The 19,826-nt window shown below is 37.1% G+C and overlaps 2 protein-coding genes across 3 annotated transcripts; both read left to right on the forward strand.

Annotated features, from left to right (window-relative positions):
- On the forward strand, positions 1 to 537 carry LOC119987883. The gene has a single exon (XM_038832786.1). It carries the CDS (start codon positions 1 to 3, stop codon positions 535 to 537), a length of 537 nt encoding a protein of 178 aa, XP_038688714.1.
- Positions 538 to 7,730: 7,193 nt separating this feature from the next.
- On the forward strand, positions 7,731 to 17,129 carry LOC119989006 (vesicle transport protein GOT1). Of its 2 annotated transcripts, none has more exons than XM_038834289.1 (7): positions 7,731 to 7,910; positions 10,417 to 10,484; positions 13,221 to 13,312; positions 13,396 to 13,476; positions 15,004 to 15,101; positions 15,186 to 15,261; positions 16,786 to 17,129. In XM_038834289.1, the coding sequence occupies exons 2-7, from the start codon at positions 10,457 to 10,459 to the stop codon at positions 16,816 to 16,818; spliced, it is 408 nt and encodes a 135-aa protein (XP_038690217.1). In that variant the 5' UTR covers positions 7,731 to 7,910; positions 10,417 to 10,456; the 3' UTR covers positions 16,819 to 17,129. The 2 variants fall into 2 exon arrangements, with proteins under 2 accessions (XP_038690217.1, XP_038690218.1); XM_038834290.1 differs by having other exon boundaries at positions 7,745 to 7,883.
- Positions 17,130 to 19,826: the final 2,697 nt, after the last annotated feature.

Here is a 19,826-nt window from a genome sequence, read left to right on the forward strand (position 1 = left end):
ATGTTTACTGGGGGAGAATTCAGATCGTTTGCTGAAGATTTCAGAATCAAGCAGATCAACTCAACTCCTTACTACCCTCAGGCCAACGATCAGGCCGAGGTAAACAACAAGGTCATCATCAACATGCTGGAGAAGATGATGGATGATAATCCTAGAGTGTGGCACAAGATTCTCCCAGAAGTCCTGTGGGCATACAGAACGATAAAACGGTCAAGTACTGGCACAAGTCCATTTCATTTGACTTATGGACATGATGCTATACTTCTAATGGAGATTGTCATTCCTTCTCTAAGGGTGGCAAGACAAAACAGCTTGATTGCAGAGGATTATTCAAAGGCAATGGTGATGGAATTGGAGCAGGTAGAAGAATACCGCATTCAGGCTTTCAATAGAATGCTGGTCCAGAAGAAGAAGATTGTTAGGGCTTACAATAAATGTGTAAAAAATAAGATCTTTCATGAAGGTAAGTTAGTATGGAAGGCTATCTTACCATTTGCTATCAAAGACCGAGAGTTCGATAAATGGTCACCTAATTAGGAGGGACCTTTCAAAATTCACAAAGTATTGAAAGGAAACTCATATTGGCTCAGCAATCTAGAGGGTCAACCACACCGAAAGTTTATCAATGGCAAATATCTCAAAGGATACTTTCTCACTATTTGGGAAAGGAATCCTTCTGTACAAAGATAAATGTAATTTGGGCCAACATATGGCCCAATAGCTAATCTATTGTTAGAAAGGCTATGTATCAAAGAAAGATAAGCTATATTAATAAAGGTCGAATTATGGCCAGCAATTTCAAAATTATCCTAGTTAAAGGCCGAACCACGGCCAACAGTTCCAAAATAAGCCTGACTTATAGCCAATAGTTCCAAAATACAGACTGACTATGGTCTGGAAAAATTATTACAGTCATCCAAAATAAAACTATTCATGTAGGGAAATCAATAAATTTAACGGCTACCCATTGAGTAGAAGGTGTTGCCAGCTGCTTCTGTATCTGTTGCTGCTGGACACTTCCTTTCTGGACTGCAGTGTACTACCCCGACCCAAAATATCTAAGATTAACTAAATTTAAAAATATAAATATATAAAATAAAAAAATAAAAAATGTTAAAGAAATTGCTAGTTCAAGCATAAGGGCAAAACTGTAATTCTAGAAATTTAGAGGACACATTAGTCATTTACAAAAAAAAAAAGAAAAGGGAGAGAATTGCCACCCCCTCTTTTTCTTTCTTCTTCTTTCTTTAGGTGGTTGCTCTCACTTCTTCCTACCCTCCACCAACCAGCAGTTGCCACAAGCCACTTTTTCGGCCGACATTCATTCAAGCTTTTAGTTCACCCATTTAGCTCCAAATCAAGGTATTTAAGTCAAACTTTTTCTACTCTCCTTAGTTGCTGGAAATTAGGTTTTGACACCTCAAAATCTTGTTATTTAGGTACAATTGAAGGAGTCTACACTTGGGTAAGATCTCTACAATCTTGTATTTGAATTTTGGGGTTAGATTTGGGGAAGATAAATCTTAGGGTTTCATGGGTTTTGTAGATTTGGGAGAAAATCGTTAAATTAGATTAAATTAGTGATTTAATAGGTTGATTTAGACTTGTTTATGGTTGCATTTCTAGATTCTATTGTTGATTGAAGTAGCAAGCTTGAGTAGGTGAAGTTCAAGAACTTGAAAAGTTTTGGGTAAGAGAAGGTAATGTTTTCTTGATTTATTGGGTTAATTTGTGTAGATATGTGAAATTAAAGTTGTTCATATATTGATTGGAGGATGGGTTTACCGAATAATAGGTTAATTGAGGCTAGAGAATTCAAAGTTGAGTATTGGTTTACATAGCTAATTTTTAGGAGTGCGAGATAGGGAAATTCCACCCTTTGTTATTCTCTTTGAATATGTCTCCTACTAAGAACGTTATCTTTTCTCACTGTTCATTATGATTCGTTCTCGCCTTAATTGCACCTAAGGGAGAACAACCCCACTTTGTGATTTCTTCGTTGTATGATTGGAGTTATATTGCATACCCTACTTGTTCAATCTTCCATTAAGCATGAATTATTCTTGAACATGCATCATGTAGTATATATATATGTAGGATGTATGTATATCCTATTGCATCGCCATGTTGGACACGCATTGTAGTTGCATGGTAGATATCGGGTATGGACCCGTATATCTCCTAGTTTTGATTGATGTGAAATGTGGAATTTCGATGGGCCGTTCAAGGTTCCTATGAGTACGGGAATGTCGGTGGGCCGAGTCAGGATTCCGTATGTGCTCGAAGCACCATGTGATGATGTCGTTGGGCTATTCAGGATCCCAATACGTATAGGGATGCCGGTGGGCCAAGTTAGGATATCGTATGGTGCGGTTATCTACTTGTGTTTGGTGTACATGATGTTAGCTATCATATTGTTGCATTTGTGTCTTTCTTTATTATTTCAGCCTTATATTATTCACTTACTCTTTATTATTCTCTACTGGGCCTTTCGCTCACCCTTTTCCTTTTCCTTATTCCCTCCTCGTAGGTGAGTCTAGTTCCAGTACCAGGATTGCGGATTAGGAGGAGCGTGCGTGACATGGATAGGCCCCTGGAGACTTGTTTTTCTTGATTGAGACATATTGTGTGATACCTTAATTCGATGGTTGGATGGACGGTTGGAAGGGTGCTCTGTGTGATCGGGACTCCAGAATCGGGTTTGTGGACTTCGTGTCCTGACAATTGATTATGCATGTAGGATTGCTCTTTACATTGGTTGTTTGATTATACATGTTATTGTGTTGAAATTTATATGTGATTGTTAGGTGGCATGAGACCCTGCTTAGATTTGAGAATTTATTGATGATATGATTTGTTAAGTGGCTTGAGGCCTTACTTAGATTTGAGAATTTATTTGTGATATGAATTGTTAGATGGCCTGAGGATCTGCCTAGGATTGGGAATGTAATTGTGATATTTGTTGCGCATTGATTCCAAGTTGGCATCCTCTGTAATAGGGGAGGTGCTGCCAAAATTTTTGATGACTTAATGATTGAATTAATTAGGAGATTGATTAAGATGATACCAAAAGCTTCAATTCCAGCTCTCAAGTCTTTAGCTTGCTTGTTGAATTGGGAAAATTGATACAGTCCTTCAGCCAAGCTGGAATTCTCTTCCAATAAGTGCTGGAAAAAGGAGATCATGCCAGGCAGATCATTGGTAAGGCACAGTAGTTGGTCTCTAAATGGGGCCGCTAGGTTGGGATCATGAAGCAATACCCTTGCAGCGTTTAAGCAGATGTCAGAAACTTCAATTGTCATGGCCTGCAAGTCAATGGTCAAATTTTCTTTCAAGGACTTGGTTGCAGCTTGAACTTCTTCTGTGGTTGGAGTGCCAACAGGAACTATTTTAGGAGTGATAGAAGCAGATAAAAACTCAAAGTCTAGACCGCTTAATGGGTCCACAAATTCCTGAAGGTTCACTATTTCGATAATGTGAAAAGGGGCATCACTTCCAAAAGCCTACAAGGACAATATACAGATTAATATCAAGAAATTCATTATGGGTAAGGTCAGAGAATGGATGCATACCTGTGAGACAGGGCTATCTCGAGGATGCACAGAGGAAATATGATCAGCTTGGTAGAGTCTTGGTGGGTCAATCTTTTCTTTCTTAATAGGACGATTGAGACTGAACGGAGAGACAAATTGAGTAGCAAAGGTCTCGACAATATGCAGATTAATATCAAGAAATTCATTATGGGTAAGGTCAGAGAATGGATGCATACCTGTGAGACAGGGCTATCTCGAGGATGCACAGAGGAAATATGATCAGCTTGGTAGAGTCTTGGTGGGTCAATCTTTTCTTTCTTAATAGGACGATTGAGACTGAACGGAGAGACAAATTGAGTAGCAAAGGTCTCGTTATCAGAATCCAACGGTTCATCTTTGGAGACATGAGGAGATGAATCAGGCAATTGGTTTTCACCGTCACTCTCAGAGGATTCACTAAGATCGATGGGCTGGCTGGATGATTTTCGCGAAGTAGTCCTGGCACGCAGACTGGTCGATCATTTAGTTGGAAGAAACTCTTAGGAGCAGCAACTTTCTTTAAGGATTTGCTAGTCTTTGGCTTCTTGTGAGTCGAACTAGAGGGTGCATCAGGAGTCTCTATCATAAATAAACCTCAGGTTACAATGCAGGTAAGGCAAAAACAGACAGAGATCAAGAAAGCCAAGCAATCATGTTACCTTCAAGGGAGTACAAATATTTTTCACCTACAATTCTTACAATAGTGGTGGATGCGGGAAAATTTTCTTTTGCTTGCTTTTGCCACCAGAATTGAAAGGTTTTGCCTCTTGAAGGTCCATGTGGAGGAGGTACTGTAAAGGAAAAGGAATCTAGCATCTAGTCAATCAAGATTTGGTGTTCAATGATGGTATTCTTGGAAGTGATGGATACCCATGGATGACCAGGGGGTTGAAGAGCTTAGGAGGCAATTCGGGAATGCCTTAAGTAAAACCAAACTAACGGGCCCAGGACTGAGGAATGTACAGTTCCAGGGTGCAAGTGGGATTTCGTGGATGAGATAAGGTAACTCGAAGGTGAAGATATATGCACACCAGGAAACTGGCCCATACTAGTTTGATTACAACATGGTTCATGTTGGAGTCACCTATAGGAAAGTCAAGCCAGCCAGGGCCAATTCTTTGAGAGAAGCAATAAAACAGATGGCTTGGCCGATCAGCAGACATGTTGTACAGAAAAGAAAAGATGAAGTCAAAGGAACGATCACAGGTGCAAGTGGCCATGAGTTCACCGTATGAAAAGCAGCTGGCAGGAGGGACGTATGTTGTAGAACAAAGTTGAGGAAAATAATGGAAAGCCCAGAGGGGTAACAACTAAAGGATGCCACTGTGTGGAGGGTTGAAACCTGGCACAGGGTGAGTCAAATTGGCCATAGCAAGGTAGAAACGGGCTAGTAACATCGAGCCTAGGGCAATGTGTGTGCCTTGGGCAAGGGCTTGTGCAATTCGAAGATATTCCTTCGTGGGTTGGTTGGCTGACACACGAAAAACAAAATGGCAGAGGAAACACCATAGGAAAGCTACATGTTCTTCAATACCTGGGTCACCAAAAAAGTAGGTTCTTGCTTTGAAGTAAGAATTACACTTCAGGACGGCTTCAGAGAGTTGGAACTCTCGGTCAATTGGAGTAGCAATCAATTGAGGAACATCTAGTCCGGTGGCTGGTAGACCAGTGAGTGCAGTGACATCTCAAAGAGTGATAGACATAGGACCGCAGCGGAATAGGAAGGAGTTGCGGGACTTGGACCAGAAGCAACTTAGGGCTTGCGGTAGGTTTTCCTCAAAAGGGACCTCTATCTTGATAAAACAATCAAGTGGTCGATCCCTGCTGAAGCCCAAAAATCAGCAAAAGTGGGAGCCAGACGATCGATCCATTCTCCCCAGTTATCAGAGGGCTTGGACCAGGTGCGAGGTTTGATAATGGAGACCACATAAGAGTGATGAAAAGGGATTTCCTTTGTGTCTTTGAAGGCCAAGGACGTGGAAGGGTTTGCGTTGCTCAAGGCTGTAGGGAGGTAAATGTCTTGGGAGATTGGTTCAGAAGAAGAGGTAGCCATGGTTGGAATGAAGAAAGAAGGAGGAAATTTCGAAGTCTTAGGGTTTCAAGTGTGATGGAGATATGTTTCTCTAGAAGAGTCCAGGGCTCAAGAGAAGTCTTTATTGCAAGGGCATTTAGGTTGATCTAAAAAGCTGTAAATAGATGAGGTTGCAGTAAATGCGGTCAGTTTAAAATTTGAATTATCTACACCAATTTAGAATAAGGTCTCAACCTGATTGGCATGGGGGGCAAATGTTTGCACCATATTTGTGCAGGCTTATGAGCCGGGCTAAGGTCAGAATGTGGGCTTGACAGAAGTGTTGGAGGTTAGGCCGTAATTTGATTGCACGGGTTAGACAAAGTGAGGTTATTTGGGTCAAGCTTAGTTGTAGGGTATGGGCCGTTAATTAGTAATTTATCTGGCCCAAATTAGGTGCAAAATCATGAAGATAAGATCAGTTATTTGTTTGTTTCTATAAACATGGGTTTGTTCCTATAAACATGGGTTTGTTCCTGCTTCTAAGGAAGTTGGTTGTCTAGTTACCTATTATCATGGAGAGTCACCTTCTGCACGAATTAAATAGTATAAAGAGGGTCTCTGGAGACATGGAGCTTCCAAAAGAGACGGTTAAAGAAGATGGAGCATAATGGAGTGAATTTTGGGACACTGTAGTCATGACAATTATGGCCATTTTTCTAGCTGATATAGACGAAGTTCTAGCTTACATGGAGGTATTGACGCAGTATAAAAGCAAGAAGAGAAGAGGATAGATAGCGACACGAACACAAACTTCAGCCCATCGACTTAGACTCTCAAGCATTCAAACTTTCAAGCTCTCAAACGCTCAAGCTCTCAAGCATTCTTGTTAATATTCTTGTTCTCAAGCTTTGTTCTTACACACTCTTGGTTTCCAACCTTAATGTACGTCTTTGTTCATCAATGAAGTGCTACATTCTGGCATTTTCATTCATTTCTGATTTGTCTAGTGAAGCGCGCTTCAGTGAATCTAGAGTTCCTTAGAGTTTTCATGTTGAGACCATGATTTAAACCCTTTTCTCCTTACAATAGTTTGATTCAGAAGTTAGATTATCCATGCAATCACAGTATAGTCTGTTTTACACTTTGAGACTTACTACAAGTCTTTGGCACACCTGCAACCGTTTGATCCCATCTCCATAAAGGGCAGGGGTGATCTTTTTGGCATCTATAGCCAAATAGAGCCAATAGAGTGCATATAATTAGGGGTGTGCACAACCGATCCGCAACCGAGAAACCGATTCGTAACCGTGCTTATTCGATTTTCAGATATGATTTCGGATATGATTATGATTTTAATAAATATTTGGATATTTTTGCGGTTATGATTTTTCCGGTTACGGTTATGGTTATAACTGAAAAAACCGAATAATATTAATATATATTATATAATATATATATTAGATTAGATTTTATAAAAATTATATATTGAGATATGAGACTATGAGAGGTCAATTAGTATTTATAAAACTCTGATTATATTTTCTTTTTCTTTTTTTTTTTATCATATTGTCTTATAAATTTATTTATCTTTAATTGTAAAATTTATTATCATTATCATAATTTTTATCAAATTCTATTAGATAGAGTTAGGGATAATCATGAGCTATTTTGTATTTGAGATTTCTTTATATTTTTTTTTATTTTTTCCAAAGTCAGAAACGATCCGACTATAAAAATATGATTATTTCATTTTGATTATCCAAATATCATAACGTAATGGATTCGGATATTTCCCTTAAAAACCGAACGTAAAACCGAATGTCACCGCCGGATATAGGTGTGAATGAAAAAAAACCCAAAAACAACACTCTCTCCCGTACCCGACACTACCGCGCGCACACCCCCACCACCGTAGTTTCACCGTCGGGCCACCAAATCGGACCTCGCAATTTCCAATAGAACCCCCAAGCTAAACCTAGCTTAGCCGCCCACAACCGCTCAGTTGATCGGAAACTCGCTGCGAAGTTTCGGAGTGCCGTCAGAAAAAGAGGCCGATCCGGCCAACTCCGACGTTGTTTCGGCCCACCGTTGGTATCGTTCGACTTACCGGACAGAGTACTACAAACCCCAGCCATATTCCGGCCAAAACGATCGCCGAAGGTGGAAACCCGCTTCCGACGCGACTTTGACCCGAACAGGTTTTTGTTTTCCAGCGCTTTCGAAGGTTGATTCTGACTTGTTTCTCTACCCCGAACGCGATTCTGGTGATTTCGACCTCCGAGACAACAAAATTTGCGGTACTGCATACCCGGCCTTGTGATTAGGTATAATTTTGAATCAGCGTAAATTGAGTACAATAGGAAACAACTATTCAAATCGAATTATCGAATGCAAATGTTGAAGAATGCGAATTTTCTGAACCGAATTGGATTATATATGAAGCGTTTGGATTTTCTGGACTATTAGATAATTTGGGTTTCGCTTACGTACTTCGTAACGCTGCCAAAATTTCGTAGAATGTATTATCCAGTTTTGGAACAATCTGCAAGTAGTTAAGAAGATAAATTGAACACTTTAGGTAATTGAGTGATCATTTTGGATTGTTGGACACTCTGGAGGCTGGAGTATTATTGGATTAGGTGGGTATTTGGAGGGTATTAGGTGAGTGGATAGATAACTTATCTGATACTCTGAACCTGTACACACTTACCATCCGGTCCACTCTTCTGATCCTATTCGTTGATTTCTGTATATTTCAATTTGGTTACTGTTTATCGAACTGTCTGTGTGACTGTGTGAGCCTTGAGCTGTTTATCTTTGGGACAAGTTCTAAGTCACTACCTTTTCATACGACATTCCTATAAGTTCTACTGATTCTGAATTGTGTGATAATCTGATTCTGAATTATTTGTTATTCTGATCCTGAATTATATATTTATATGGTATTCTGATTCTGAACCGTATATTATTCTGATTCTGAACTACGAGCGATTCTGATTCTGAAACCATATGATATTTTGATTCTATTTGACTACTTGATGATTGATGACTATCCATTTTATTCTAAAGTAAGTATCAGAGATCTTATGTCCAACAACAAAACATGTTGACGTTTTGTTCTTCCCCTTTGTCTTGTGGACCCAAGTTGAATGTCTAGCCATTGAATTAAAATTGTCTGTATTTGTTTAGCATATTTGACTTTACATGTAACATTGCATATAATCTCTCAGTTTGAGCCCAAGGACCAGCATTTGATTTTTCATATTTTTACCCCCTAAATATGACCTTGTGCTTTATATTATTTTTCTAGGTCAATTAGTTTTAAAAATTGCAGCTCTTGAGCTGCCTTCCCTGGTCTTCATGTATGCTTTATTCCTACCTAGAAAATTAGAGTTTTGAAAGTGCGCTAAGCCACTGACTTTCGAACTGGGTGTTTCCTGTTTGATTTTGAAAATGAAAGTTCTTGTTCTCATGTTGCTACAATTGAGTGAATTTGCCTCAGAAGTAATGCTGGCAATTGAACATTCTCATTGTTTTAAAAATATTTAAGTACAATGATTTCATCTTTTGTGCATATATATAATTGAATAACATGCGTTTTATGTTGTTTATTCTTTCTTTGTTTAATTTATATCATATCATTGGCTGTGCAAGACGCACGCATTGGTGTAATTTTAACTTGATTTGCACCTTAATCTTTGGATGTTAGTACTTGCTTGCTCCCTCTCCAATCTTGCATTTCACGTAGACATTTTTGACCTTTGGGGGAGCCCACATTACGTGGGCTAAAAATAGGGCTTACAAGGCAAGCAGATGAGTGGCCCATAATTTCTCACAAAACCATGGCTTGTGAGTTGGGTCCAAGAACTTGCTTCGTCAGCCACTCAACCTTTCCATATTTTTCTAATGTGGGACTTCTTGTATGGGTTCCAACAACTCTCGATCCAGTTTTTCTTTAATTTGGAAAAGAAGTGACAAGAGGTTGGAAAAGGAATGATAGAGATTACTTCTATTCCTTTATCTGTACTTGGTTGAAGAATGCACATGGATGAACTAATATTCCTATATTATTATGCCCTGTTGAAGTGGTCAAGGTTGAAAATATGAACAAAATGCTTTATAAGAGTACCACATCAAGTTTAGTTCTGGATAGGTTGGTAATATTAATGTCAGAACAGAAAAAAATTGCTTTATACATCGTATAAGCCATAATCTTCACTCTAGAATGTTAATTCTGGAAATGAAAGAATACAATATTCACATAGAATCAGTGAGCCGCAAGAAATCTCGACAAGGCACAAAAAAAACTCTTCTTGAACTGAAGCAATATCGTTGTAGTGGTTGAAATTTGATTTGCAAATGATGCTTAATGGCTTGCACATGTGGACAAAGTGGATAAGAAAAGGAAATCTGAAGTTCTAAAGCATTAAAGTGCTTGATGGAGTGGAAATGGAAGCAATCAAAATCTAAGTGTTTCTAAGCTAAATCGTGGAGCATATATATTTTCCTCTCTTTCATGGTTAAGAATATTACATTTAGTGATTTGCTCTCATTATTTATTATTGTGGTATGTGGAAGTCAATAATACAGCTATGAATCGCATGATTTCCTATAGTTTCTAAATAAAGCTATGGTTACTGTTACCAAGCCGCAAAGTATCAATCAAAGTTGCTCGACTACTAATGCTACATTTGTTCCCGTGTATGCGATAATTATTCTTGTTCTTGATTTTATGTATTACTGTGTTTCACATGTATAGCTGCTCTATTAACCTTTGATTGTGTTGCAGCAAGTCAATGTTTATGTTATGACTTTCTCAATGTTTTGCAGCTTGTAGGACATTTAACCATTTCCTTGCTTGACGTCAACAATGGTGTATGAAATTAATGAACAAAAAAGTGAGTAAAATTTAGTTCCTAGACTTATGTCCCTTGGCATGTATTCAAGTGTGCACAAGCTTCATTCGGTGAACGTGCTTACTGGCTTTCTGCCAGATGCATTTGCCTGAAGTCCATGTTTCTTGAATGTCATTCTTGCTGCCTTGTCATGATATGGCTTTATGAAGTGTTCTTGAGTAATTTCCTTCAGAACTTCTGCTGCATTATGAACACTGTTGCCTTATCTTACTACTATTTGACTCTAGTTCTATGTCTCTGTTATGGTTACAATGAAAAGGCATTTTTTAGTTGATGTGCTGGTAACTGCTGAAGTAATACATCTTATTTTATTTGAATTGTATGTTTTACACTTGCCGAGAGGCCCAAGACTAGAACCAGGAAAAGTAGTCAACAAAGTTTGTTTTAAGTTTTGTGCGATGGAGTATGGCTAGCTTTTTGTAGCTTCATCTCTTGCCACACATAATGGTAAACAAAATTAATAAATAACTTTGTGGTGTGGCTTCATTTTTTTTAAAATTTTTATACAGTACTAACTTTTTGCTTAGCAACCTGAAAGTATCACTGTAGAGAGATAATAAAAATGCATGTGTTGAAAGTTCTGTTTTAGGATATTTGGCTTTCCTTTCTTGGTCTTGGAGGTTCATATTATCAAGGATGATGAACTTTTTACCAGTACTCTGTTGAGGAGGATTCCTAATTTTGTCTTTGGCTCTTTTTGTTTTAAAAGAAAGTTTCTTTAGAATGACTTATGAAAGTAATGAAACTATAATTTTATATTTATTCCTATGCTTACCTATATATACGAGTAATCATGTTTTTCTCCTTGTTTCTGAAGCTGAATATCTGTTATTTAAGAGCAATCAAGTCCGTTCTCGGGCCTGGCCTGGCCCAGAACATCAGCCTTATCCCTAGTACTAAGCCTGAACCTAAAACAAGTTTGGCTTCAGTAAACAGTGTAAAGAAAAATTTAAATAAAAATGATATAAGTGTTTTATTTAGTCGAAAAATGAAATAAATATTTCAAGAGAGTGAAATATCCAGACATGCAGAAACTGGTATCCTGACCAATTTAGGGTTTCATTGTAGTAATGCAAGAGTATTAATCCATTCATTCTCTGAATTGATGAGAAAAGCTGTAAAGAAAATTTTCTACGATCAAAAGCTGCAATTACAACCAATTCGGCTCCCTAAATTTTGGAAGTGTTTCATTTTAAAGTGTTGATACGGAGGGACCATAGGGTTGTCAGTATGGATATTTAAGCTCAAAATCTAGTGATCCAATGCTGAAACAAGAGAGCCATTGGGTTACTAGAAAAATCTGAGACGATTAAATACTTTAGCTTACGTAGCTGTCCATAGTCTTATGATCTTTGTAGCAAGTAAAACACTTCAAGAGAGATAGTTGATACAAGAGAGATGGCATTGTCGTAGAAGATGACCAACCCGTACGAACTACTTGTTGGCTACAGTGGCCATGGGCCGGTGATTTGTGTTTCAGCTGTTTAGGGTTAAGCCTGAAACAAAGGATTTTGAATTGGATTTGAAATATGAAATATTTTATTAGAAGTAGTAATATGTACTTTTTTTATGTATTCTGGTTGAGCAGGCTTGATATGAATTTCCAAGTTTGGCCCGAAGCTATTATTTGTTTGATGAAACCCACAATTTCGTTGAGCATTCCTTGGTCCATGATTAGATTACATGATTCTATACTGGACATGTACACATTATTTTGAGGTCAAGGGTAGCTCAAGGGTAAGGGAAGGGAACTCTTGGACCAGATGAGAACTTTGAGGTCTTGGATTTGAATCCTACAACGGACTTGTGAATGATTGTCAATTCTAAATTTTCTACATTCGTAAGTAGGCCCTTTTATATGTATTCAAATGGCTGTTTTAATTATTTATTTTCTGATGGGAATTATACAACTTGCTCCTTTTATTCAGCTTCTCCTGTCTTTTATCTTGCACTTTGGAGTTACTGACATCTCTACATGGGTTACTTACTTTTCAGCTTACTACAAACGAATATATGTAATTTATGGAGTAATGATATAAATATCTACAAATTCATTCCCTGTGGCATTGGGGCAAAATAGAAGGGTGTGATAGTGGGTTCACTCACATTTTGGCTCTATTATACTTGCAAATCATAGTGTCTGAGGATCAATTCATGTATTGAATGCTGGTGAACTTCTTACAAATTCCTAAAGAATAGAAATTCATAATATGAGGTTGACTCCAGTGATTGCACTTTAAATTTCCATGAGCTCAACTGTTTAAAACACACTTTTTTCTTTTCTGTTTTTCAACTACCACAGTTGCTTACGGATGCCAGATTTTGTTTGCATTTCAGGGGTCTTTTTCATTACTTATTTATCATCTCAAATGATTATTCTAATATCATTTATTGTATTCCTTTTTTTCTGCGTTATTTTTTGTCTGTGAAAACCTGCAGCAATATATATTTACCTATTCTTGGTGGCTCAGCTTTTATTGTTCTCATAATATTGTTCTAAAATAGAATTAGAATTGGGTTGAATGAATTGTTTATTCATCCCTGGGAGCTGTATTACTACAGTTTACAACATATCTATATTTTGTATGCCAACTATACAATTAATAGACTAAAAATACAGCTAACTAATTGACAACTGTATAATACTAATAAGTACTAACTTTCTATGTTAAAGAATTATTTAGTTGTAACCTATCAGCCTTTGCTTGGAATATGCAGAGATTGGATTGGGTCTTCTTGGCTTTGGCGTATTCTTCTCTTTCCTTGGCGTCATTCTTTTCTTTGACAGGGGGTTGCTTGCGCTAGGAAATGTATGGTTTTCCTAGATTAAGACTTTCTTGTCTTAATTTGTTAGAAATGACTTTAGTTTTCTCACCCCTTTTTATGGTATCAGATATTTTGCTTAGCAGGTATAGGCCTTTTACTGGGTTGGAACTCCACTTGGAAGATTTTTACTGACAGAGCAAATTATAAGGTATTTCTTTATTTGTTTTTGCCCTCAGGCCATGAAATATTAATGTGATATTCAGTGAGGAACTCTTCTTTATGCTCTGTTGACAAAAATTGTATGGGTCTTTGCTGACTGGAGATTGTCAAACTATACTGCAACCAGAGAGCATTCTCATATGTTAGAAACTTAGAATGCCATTACCTTTCAGATGTCAGATGCAGTTATAAATGCAATCATGCATTTCAAATATGCTCTTTAGTTAGCTGGATGCTATTTCTTTCTTGTGGGCATTAATGCCACAAAAGCTTAACACAACTTCAAATTCTTTTTCCACATGGGTGAAAGTTTATTTTTTACCTACATATGATTAGGCTTTACCATTCACCTTTTCTTTTTCTAATGAAATCTGCTAAGTGATTATAAGCATCTTTTTCAGTTTAAACTCATCTCCATCTTTTATTTTCCTCAGTGTACAAATATTTGGTGCACATAAGATGATATTTGTTTGATTCTGTGAACAATATCTTGATCAATACAACTACAGTGATATTTTTATTTAGGTAATAGGCGTAAGCTTGGTCTTTTGAGATCTGATTTTTTGCAGTGAAAAAGAAAAAGAACAAATATGGATATGTTGATAAACTTGAAGAATTAGACAAGTAGACAAGGAATCATGCATTGACTTTATGATTCATAATATATGTATTGGATCAGAATTTTATAGTCTTCTTTGTGCTGTGGGTTAATGCAGTAATGCTGAAGGTTTTTCTCGTTAAAAATAATTCTGAAGCGTTACCTTTTCTTTTTATTCTTAAATAGTAATTATTTCCTTTCTATTTTATAAATTTCTGGTGCTATCTGGTTTTTCCATACACAGAACTGATAAACGATAGTAATCCATTTGAACTTTTAAATATTTGTATCGAATGCCAAAGACCATAATCTTCTAGTAATCCATATACGATAATGACTTGGGCTCCTAGTAACTTGTATTAGATCTTCCACTATAGTTTGCCCGGAAGATAACGTGACAAAGACCAACGATAAAAGATACTAATGGCTAGAAATTTTCAGCAAAGTCTGGAAATTCCGGAAACAGGGTTGAAGGCTTAAATTAAATAAGATCAACAACTATTCATTCTAGAGAAATGTAGATAAATATGATGAGACTCAATACTAAATTGGAAAGAGCCCATGAGCTCGCTAGCAGGAGTCTAAATGACATTTATCATAACTTATGTTTCCTTGATATATTAGTTTACTTTTTACGACCATTTTGTTTTCAGCATCACTTTGCAGCTAATTGAAGCCCATACTTAATGTATTGAAATGAACACTTTGCCTGAGAATTTCCTCTTTCCTGTCTGGCATGGGAACACTTAAAACATCGTTGTGTGTGTGTGTGTGTGTGTGTGACATGTTTTCTTATTTGCTTAATTTATGTCGTCTAATTATTCAGTAGTTTCAATTGTTTAACCATGAAATTTGACGTATTAAGAGCATATGCAGTTACTGTTGAGACAGATATTGAAATCTTGTTTTCTTGTGCAGGGTTCTGTGTCATTCCTTGTGGGGCTATTTCTTATTTTTGTTCGTTGGCCAATAGTTGGTTTGATCTTGGAATTATATGCTTTTATTTTCCTGTTCGGGTTAGTGCTAATACATATTCATTGAAGCTACACAATTTACTATGCTACTTAATAAGATATTTTGCATCTTTGTTTTCTCTGCAGAGGCTTTTGGCCAACTGTCAACGGTTTCCTCTATCAAATTCCTGTTCTTGGTTGGATTATACAGTATCCTGTTCTGGTCAGTTTCCAATAAGCTGTTTTTTTTCCCTTCAATGACAACATTTTGTTTTTACAAGAGCTTTATTTTTCTTTGTGGAAACTTCGCTGACATAGAATTTTTTTTTTTTTTCTGAATTAACCTTCTCCCTCTCTCCCTCCCTCCCTCCCTCCCTCCCTTCTTTGAGCTACAAAATAAGTAAATATGTGACTGGGACTAAATTTAGTTGAAATATGTAACTGGAACTTTATTTTTTATAGAATGAGACAAACTCTGTTTTTATTTGTTTTGGAGAGATTTTTCACCACAAGAGAGTAACGTCTCTCATCATTGTGTTGGTGATATACGTAGGCAGTGGGCTTAGTAAATTGGAAGTATAGTCTAGGCGTGAGAAATCTTCGGTTCCATCTATTTCATGGAAACTAAATACTGTGGATTGAGTAATTGGTAGTATAAAAAAACAAATTCAAAACTTAAGACAAGCTCTGGTTCCTTTTTCTCATGGAAATGAACTTATGAATTTATAATATCTTGTGTCTGGTGTGAGGTACCAAAACTGAAAGTAGTCCGCCTGTCAAATCATCAACTTTCTGAATCTTATTGACATTGCAAATGAAGTTACTGCAAGGAATTCCGACACACATATGACACCACCACTGTTGACTAACTTCACAATACCCGACTTTGCTGTTTGCCACCTATCGTTTCACTAACCAACCATCATCAGTGGTATTTGCATCAATTACTTTTCAGCAACCTTGTATTCGCACCAGTACACCTTCATTTAAGATTTTGGTTGCTTATTGAACACATAAAATAACAAGATTATTATTATTTTAAGAAAGGAGAAAACTGTCAGAAAGAATTAAGTAATTCATGTTCACATTATTCTTTGGAGGCTCTATAACCTTTAAACAAAAAAAGCAATGGAAAAGAAGTCACTTCTTTTTACAAGCTTATCTATGAAAGTTGTTTAGTGCCATGTCCAATTTGCCATGAAAAATCTTTTCTATCTTTTATTATTAAGCAACTCTCAGCATTGCTCCTGCTGTGGAGAGACCAGAGAAAGGCAGTATGTACACTTTCTTATCATGGTGAAGGTTGTTTCTAGGATCTAAATTTGTGACCCCTAGGATCAAACTTTGATCTGTTTTTTATGAGTATTATGAAACTTCGATTAGTTGAAAGTTTTGATCCAATAGATATACTGATTCTGTGATGCACTCTGACATTGTGTTTTTCATATATTGATACATCTTAGCAAGGAATTTAAAGAATCTTGTAATCGTAATATGGATATGATGACTGTCACGGATAACCAGTCAAGTGATTGTTGCTATATAATGTAGGGGACACGTATCCTAGAATGTCAGATAGAATTTTTGTTTGCTTTCCAAGCTTAGAAAGAGAAGGGTGGTGACACCTTATCCCCATACCATTTTCATGCCCCGGCTGCCCAAAGTGATCTTGAATGTTGAGAGTTGTTGCATTATATCTGGTCAGGATTGACTCAATATTTTTCTGTGATTTCTTAATGGACTGCAGCTTCTTGATCGCATGCGAAGGGCCTCAAGTTGAAGTATTGTTGGTAAGTTTCCCCTATCGAGGCCTCATGCGTTGGATGGAAAACTGTTGGATGGGAATTTGGAGACATGATATGATTATGAGAACAATTTGGATTTCTTAGAAAGTTGTTTAAATTTCAATGGCATGTAAATATGTACAAATCTTGTTTAGATTTGAACCAAGGGATAAGATTCATTTTCGCCCATCTACTTTGATCGAAGTGTTTTTAGTCATTTTACTTTGCTTCGGGCAAAACAAGCCCCTTAACTTTGCTTTTTGGATGATCTAAGTTTTTGTCGTCAATAACTGATATTTAGGAGTGACTTGGCTAATAATGAAATACAAAGCTTGCTTGACTTCCTCATTCCTCTAACGCCTGGATTGGGGAGTATTACTCGACCTGGAAAAGTTTGTTTCGCGCATGACTCTTGTTGCATTTGGGTTATTAGGTATTGAAACGACAAGCTGTTGAAGTTCAACGTCACCGCTACTACAGACATCCACTAATGAGTTAAGAGGTGAGGACTACCCCTAAAGCATTTGATATGGGATGTTCATGGCCCGAGTTGAGGTTCTGTTCTGTCGGTGGCCACTCAAACGTAACTCTCTTGAGCGATCGTCATTGTAAAGAATGGACAAATTATGGGTGAGACTTGATGTAGGTTTTTTGAAGAAACCCAGATGATAAAGCTAGAAGAAGATCGATGCCGCCACAGGGGCTCTCGTTTGTACCTTTTGTTGAAGTAGAGGGGCTAATTTGTCCCTTCCTCAATGGTAGAGGGGCTCACTTGTTCTTTCTATGATAGTTTTTTTGAAAGGGTCACAGGACACACACACGTTAGAGGGGCTCACTTGTTCTTTCTATGATAGTTTTTTTGAAAGGCCCACAGGACACACACACGTTAAGCCATGCCTGAGGGGCATGAAGGCCACCACAACGGATGGAAAACTACTCAAATCCCAAACCCCCCTGGTAAGAATAGAACCCTGAACCTCAAGGTCCTGGGCAGATAACCTGACCAACCAGGCTATCTCCCATTCTCTTCTTTCTATGATAGTTGAAAGGCTAGTTTGAACCTATTGTAATCAAAACAATGCCACGTGTAATATTAAGTTAATAAAAAATATCCACATCATGCATTCATCTCGATGGCTTATATTTCGAAATGTAAAGTAGAAGTAGAGGAGTTAAAACAACATTTGACTAAAATAGGGTGGGCCAAAATGAATCTTATCCATTTGAGCAACATACAAATATATACATTACTTAAATCTACAAACCTTGTATAAGCATGCACATTTTTTTTTTTATACAAATAGGTACATTAAGATCCTCAATTCTCCAATCGAATCGGTGAAGAGTTACAAGACACAACGGGTAGATTCTATGAATTTGTATCTAAATCTGAAACATATAACCTAGTCCACCATAAACCTAATTTCAGATGTTTCTAGATTTGAGATTACAACTCCTTCTTTCAAGCACTCCAAAAAAAAATTAAGGACAATTACCAACAAGGACGTAAGTAGGAAAACTTGTTCCAATATGGACACTCGAAAAAAGTTATGAATAAGGACACAAAGCTTTAAATTATTTATATGTCCATTTGTTTTTCACAAAATGACTTAAAAAAATGGACCATTGTTTTCTCTCCCGCTTTTGGAAATTTTCTATATCCTACCCCGCAAAAGATGGGATCCAATCCCACCCCACTTATTGACTGTTGGATCATTAAAGGTGCGCTTTGACCATTAAATAAGCTAATCGCTGATAATAATAATTGACTGCACCTCATAAATACAAATAATACAAAAGTACTACCCTACCCTTACAGACGTTAACAACTTAACACACACCGTTAACAATAAATAGTATAACATGTTTATTTCTCTCTCTCTTCCCAGTGAGAACGAAATGCAGTCACTCAATTTTGTCTGTTTTTTATTTCTAGGTTGAAATAAGCAGATAGCAATGCCCAACCTTATCTTCGCGTCAATGGCCAGTTTGATGTTTCGACGTCAATGGCCAGTTTGTCTCTCTCTCTAAATGTCCGTAGACGATCTTTTCACATTTTTGTACAATTTCAATTATAACTTGGTCTATTGGAATATTTTCCTAACAAAACATTATTCGAAAGCTAAACTAGCAACTTAGACTTCTTAAAACAATAAATAGAATACAACGGTCCACTTTCATGCTTTGGAATTGCTCAACTTCTCCATAGATAAGTTTTTCACGTTTTTGTTCATTTGAGAACATAACTTGGTTTATGGGCATTATTTCCTTACGAAACGTTGTACAAAAGCTAAACTAGCAACTTAGACTTCTAGCAACACTAACTAGAATACAATGGTCCACTTTGATGCTTTGGAATTGTTCAACTCTCCCCATAGATGAGTTTTTCACGTTTTTGTACATTTGAGAACATAGTTTGGTCTATTGGCATCTTTTGACTACGAAACGTTGAAGAAAACTAAACTAGCTAGTTAGACTTCAAAGAACCTAAATAGAGTACAACGGTCCACTTTGATGCTTTGGAATTATGAGAATACAATATTCTTTTCCCAAGATTGTTAGTCAATGTAATATGAAATCAATGCGTAAAATAAACAAATAAGAACACCACAATTTTAACGAGGAAACCTTGACTGGGAAAAAACCTCGGGTCTATGAGCAACCATCCTGTCAAAACAATCCACTATGTGAAGAGAAACTTACAATCTATCGTTACCTACGACTCGATCATACAACTTAATTCAGCATATGCTTTAACCCCAAATCAACACACCAATGATGATTTGCAATTGCTCTTGGCGCCTCCAAGAGACTTTGTACTCAAGAACGATCCAGGTAACTTCTGAGGTAGCCTGCGTAGGTTACTTCGAAACAGTGCAGTCTTGCTCTTCTTCTTCCTCTTATGGATCTGTCAAAGAAATCAACAGAGCAGAACTCAAACACGAAACTCACACTCTCTCACAATGAATATAGACACGAATCACTCATCAGAACATCTAAGAGT

This window comes from Tripterygium wilfordii, chromosome 21, assembly GCF_013401445.1.
Source record: "Tripterygium wilfordii isolate XIE 37 chromosome 21, ASM1340144v1, whole genome shotgun sequence".
Taxonomy (NCBI): domain Eukaryota; kingdom Viridiplantae; phylum Streptophyta; class Magnoliopsida; order Celastrales; family Celastraceae; genus Tripterygium; species Tripterygium wilfordii.

What these genes read in the sequence shown, in the direction of transcription:
- LOC119989006 (XM_038834289.1), top strand. Translation starts at nt 10,457, where the DNA reads ATGGTGTATGAAATTAATGAACAAAAAA. An exon ending in TGAAATTAATGAACAAAAAA is followed by an intron (nt 10,485 to 13,220) that starts GTGAGTAAAATT and finishes TGGAATATGCAG; the next exon opens with AGATTGGATTGGGTCTTCTT. An exon ending in GCTTTTATTTTCCTGTTCGG is followed by an intron (nt 15,102 to 15,185) that starts GTTAGTGCTAAT and finishes TTTTCTCTGCAG; the next exon opens with AGGCTTTTGGCCAACTGTCA.
- LOC119987883 (XM_038832786.1), top strand. Translation starts at nt 1, where the DNA reads ATGTTTACTGGGGGAGAATTCAGATCGTTTGCTGAAGATTTCAGAATC.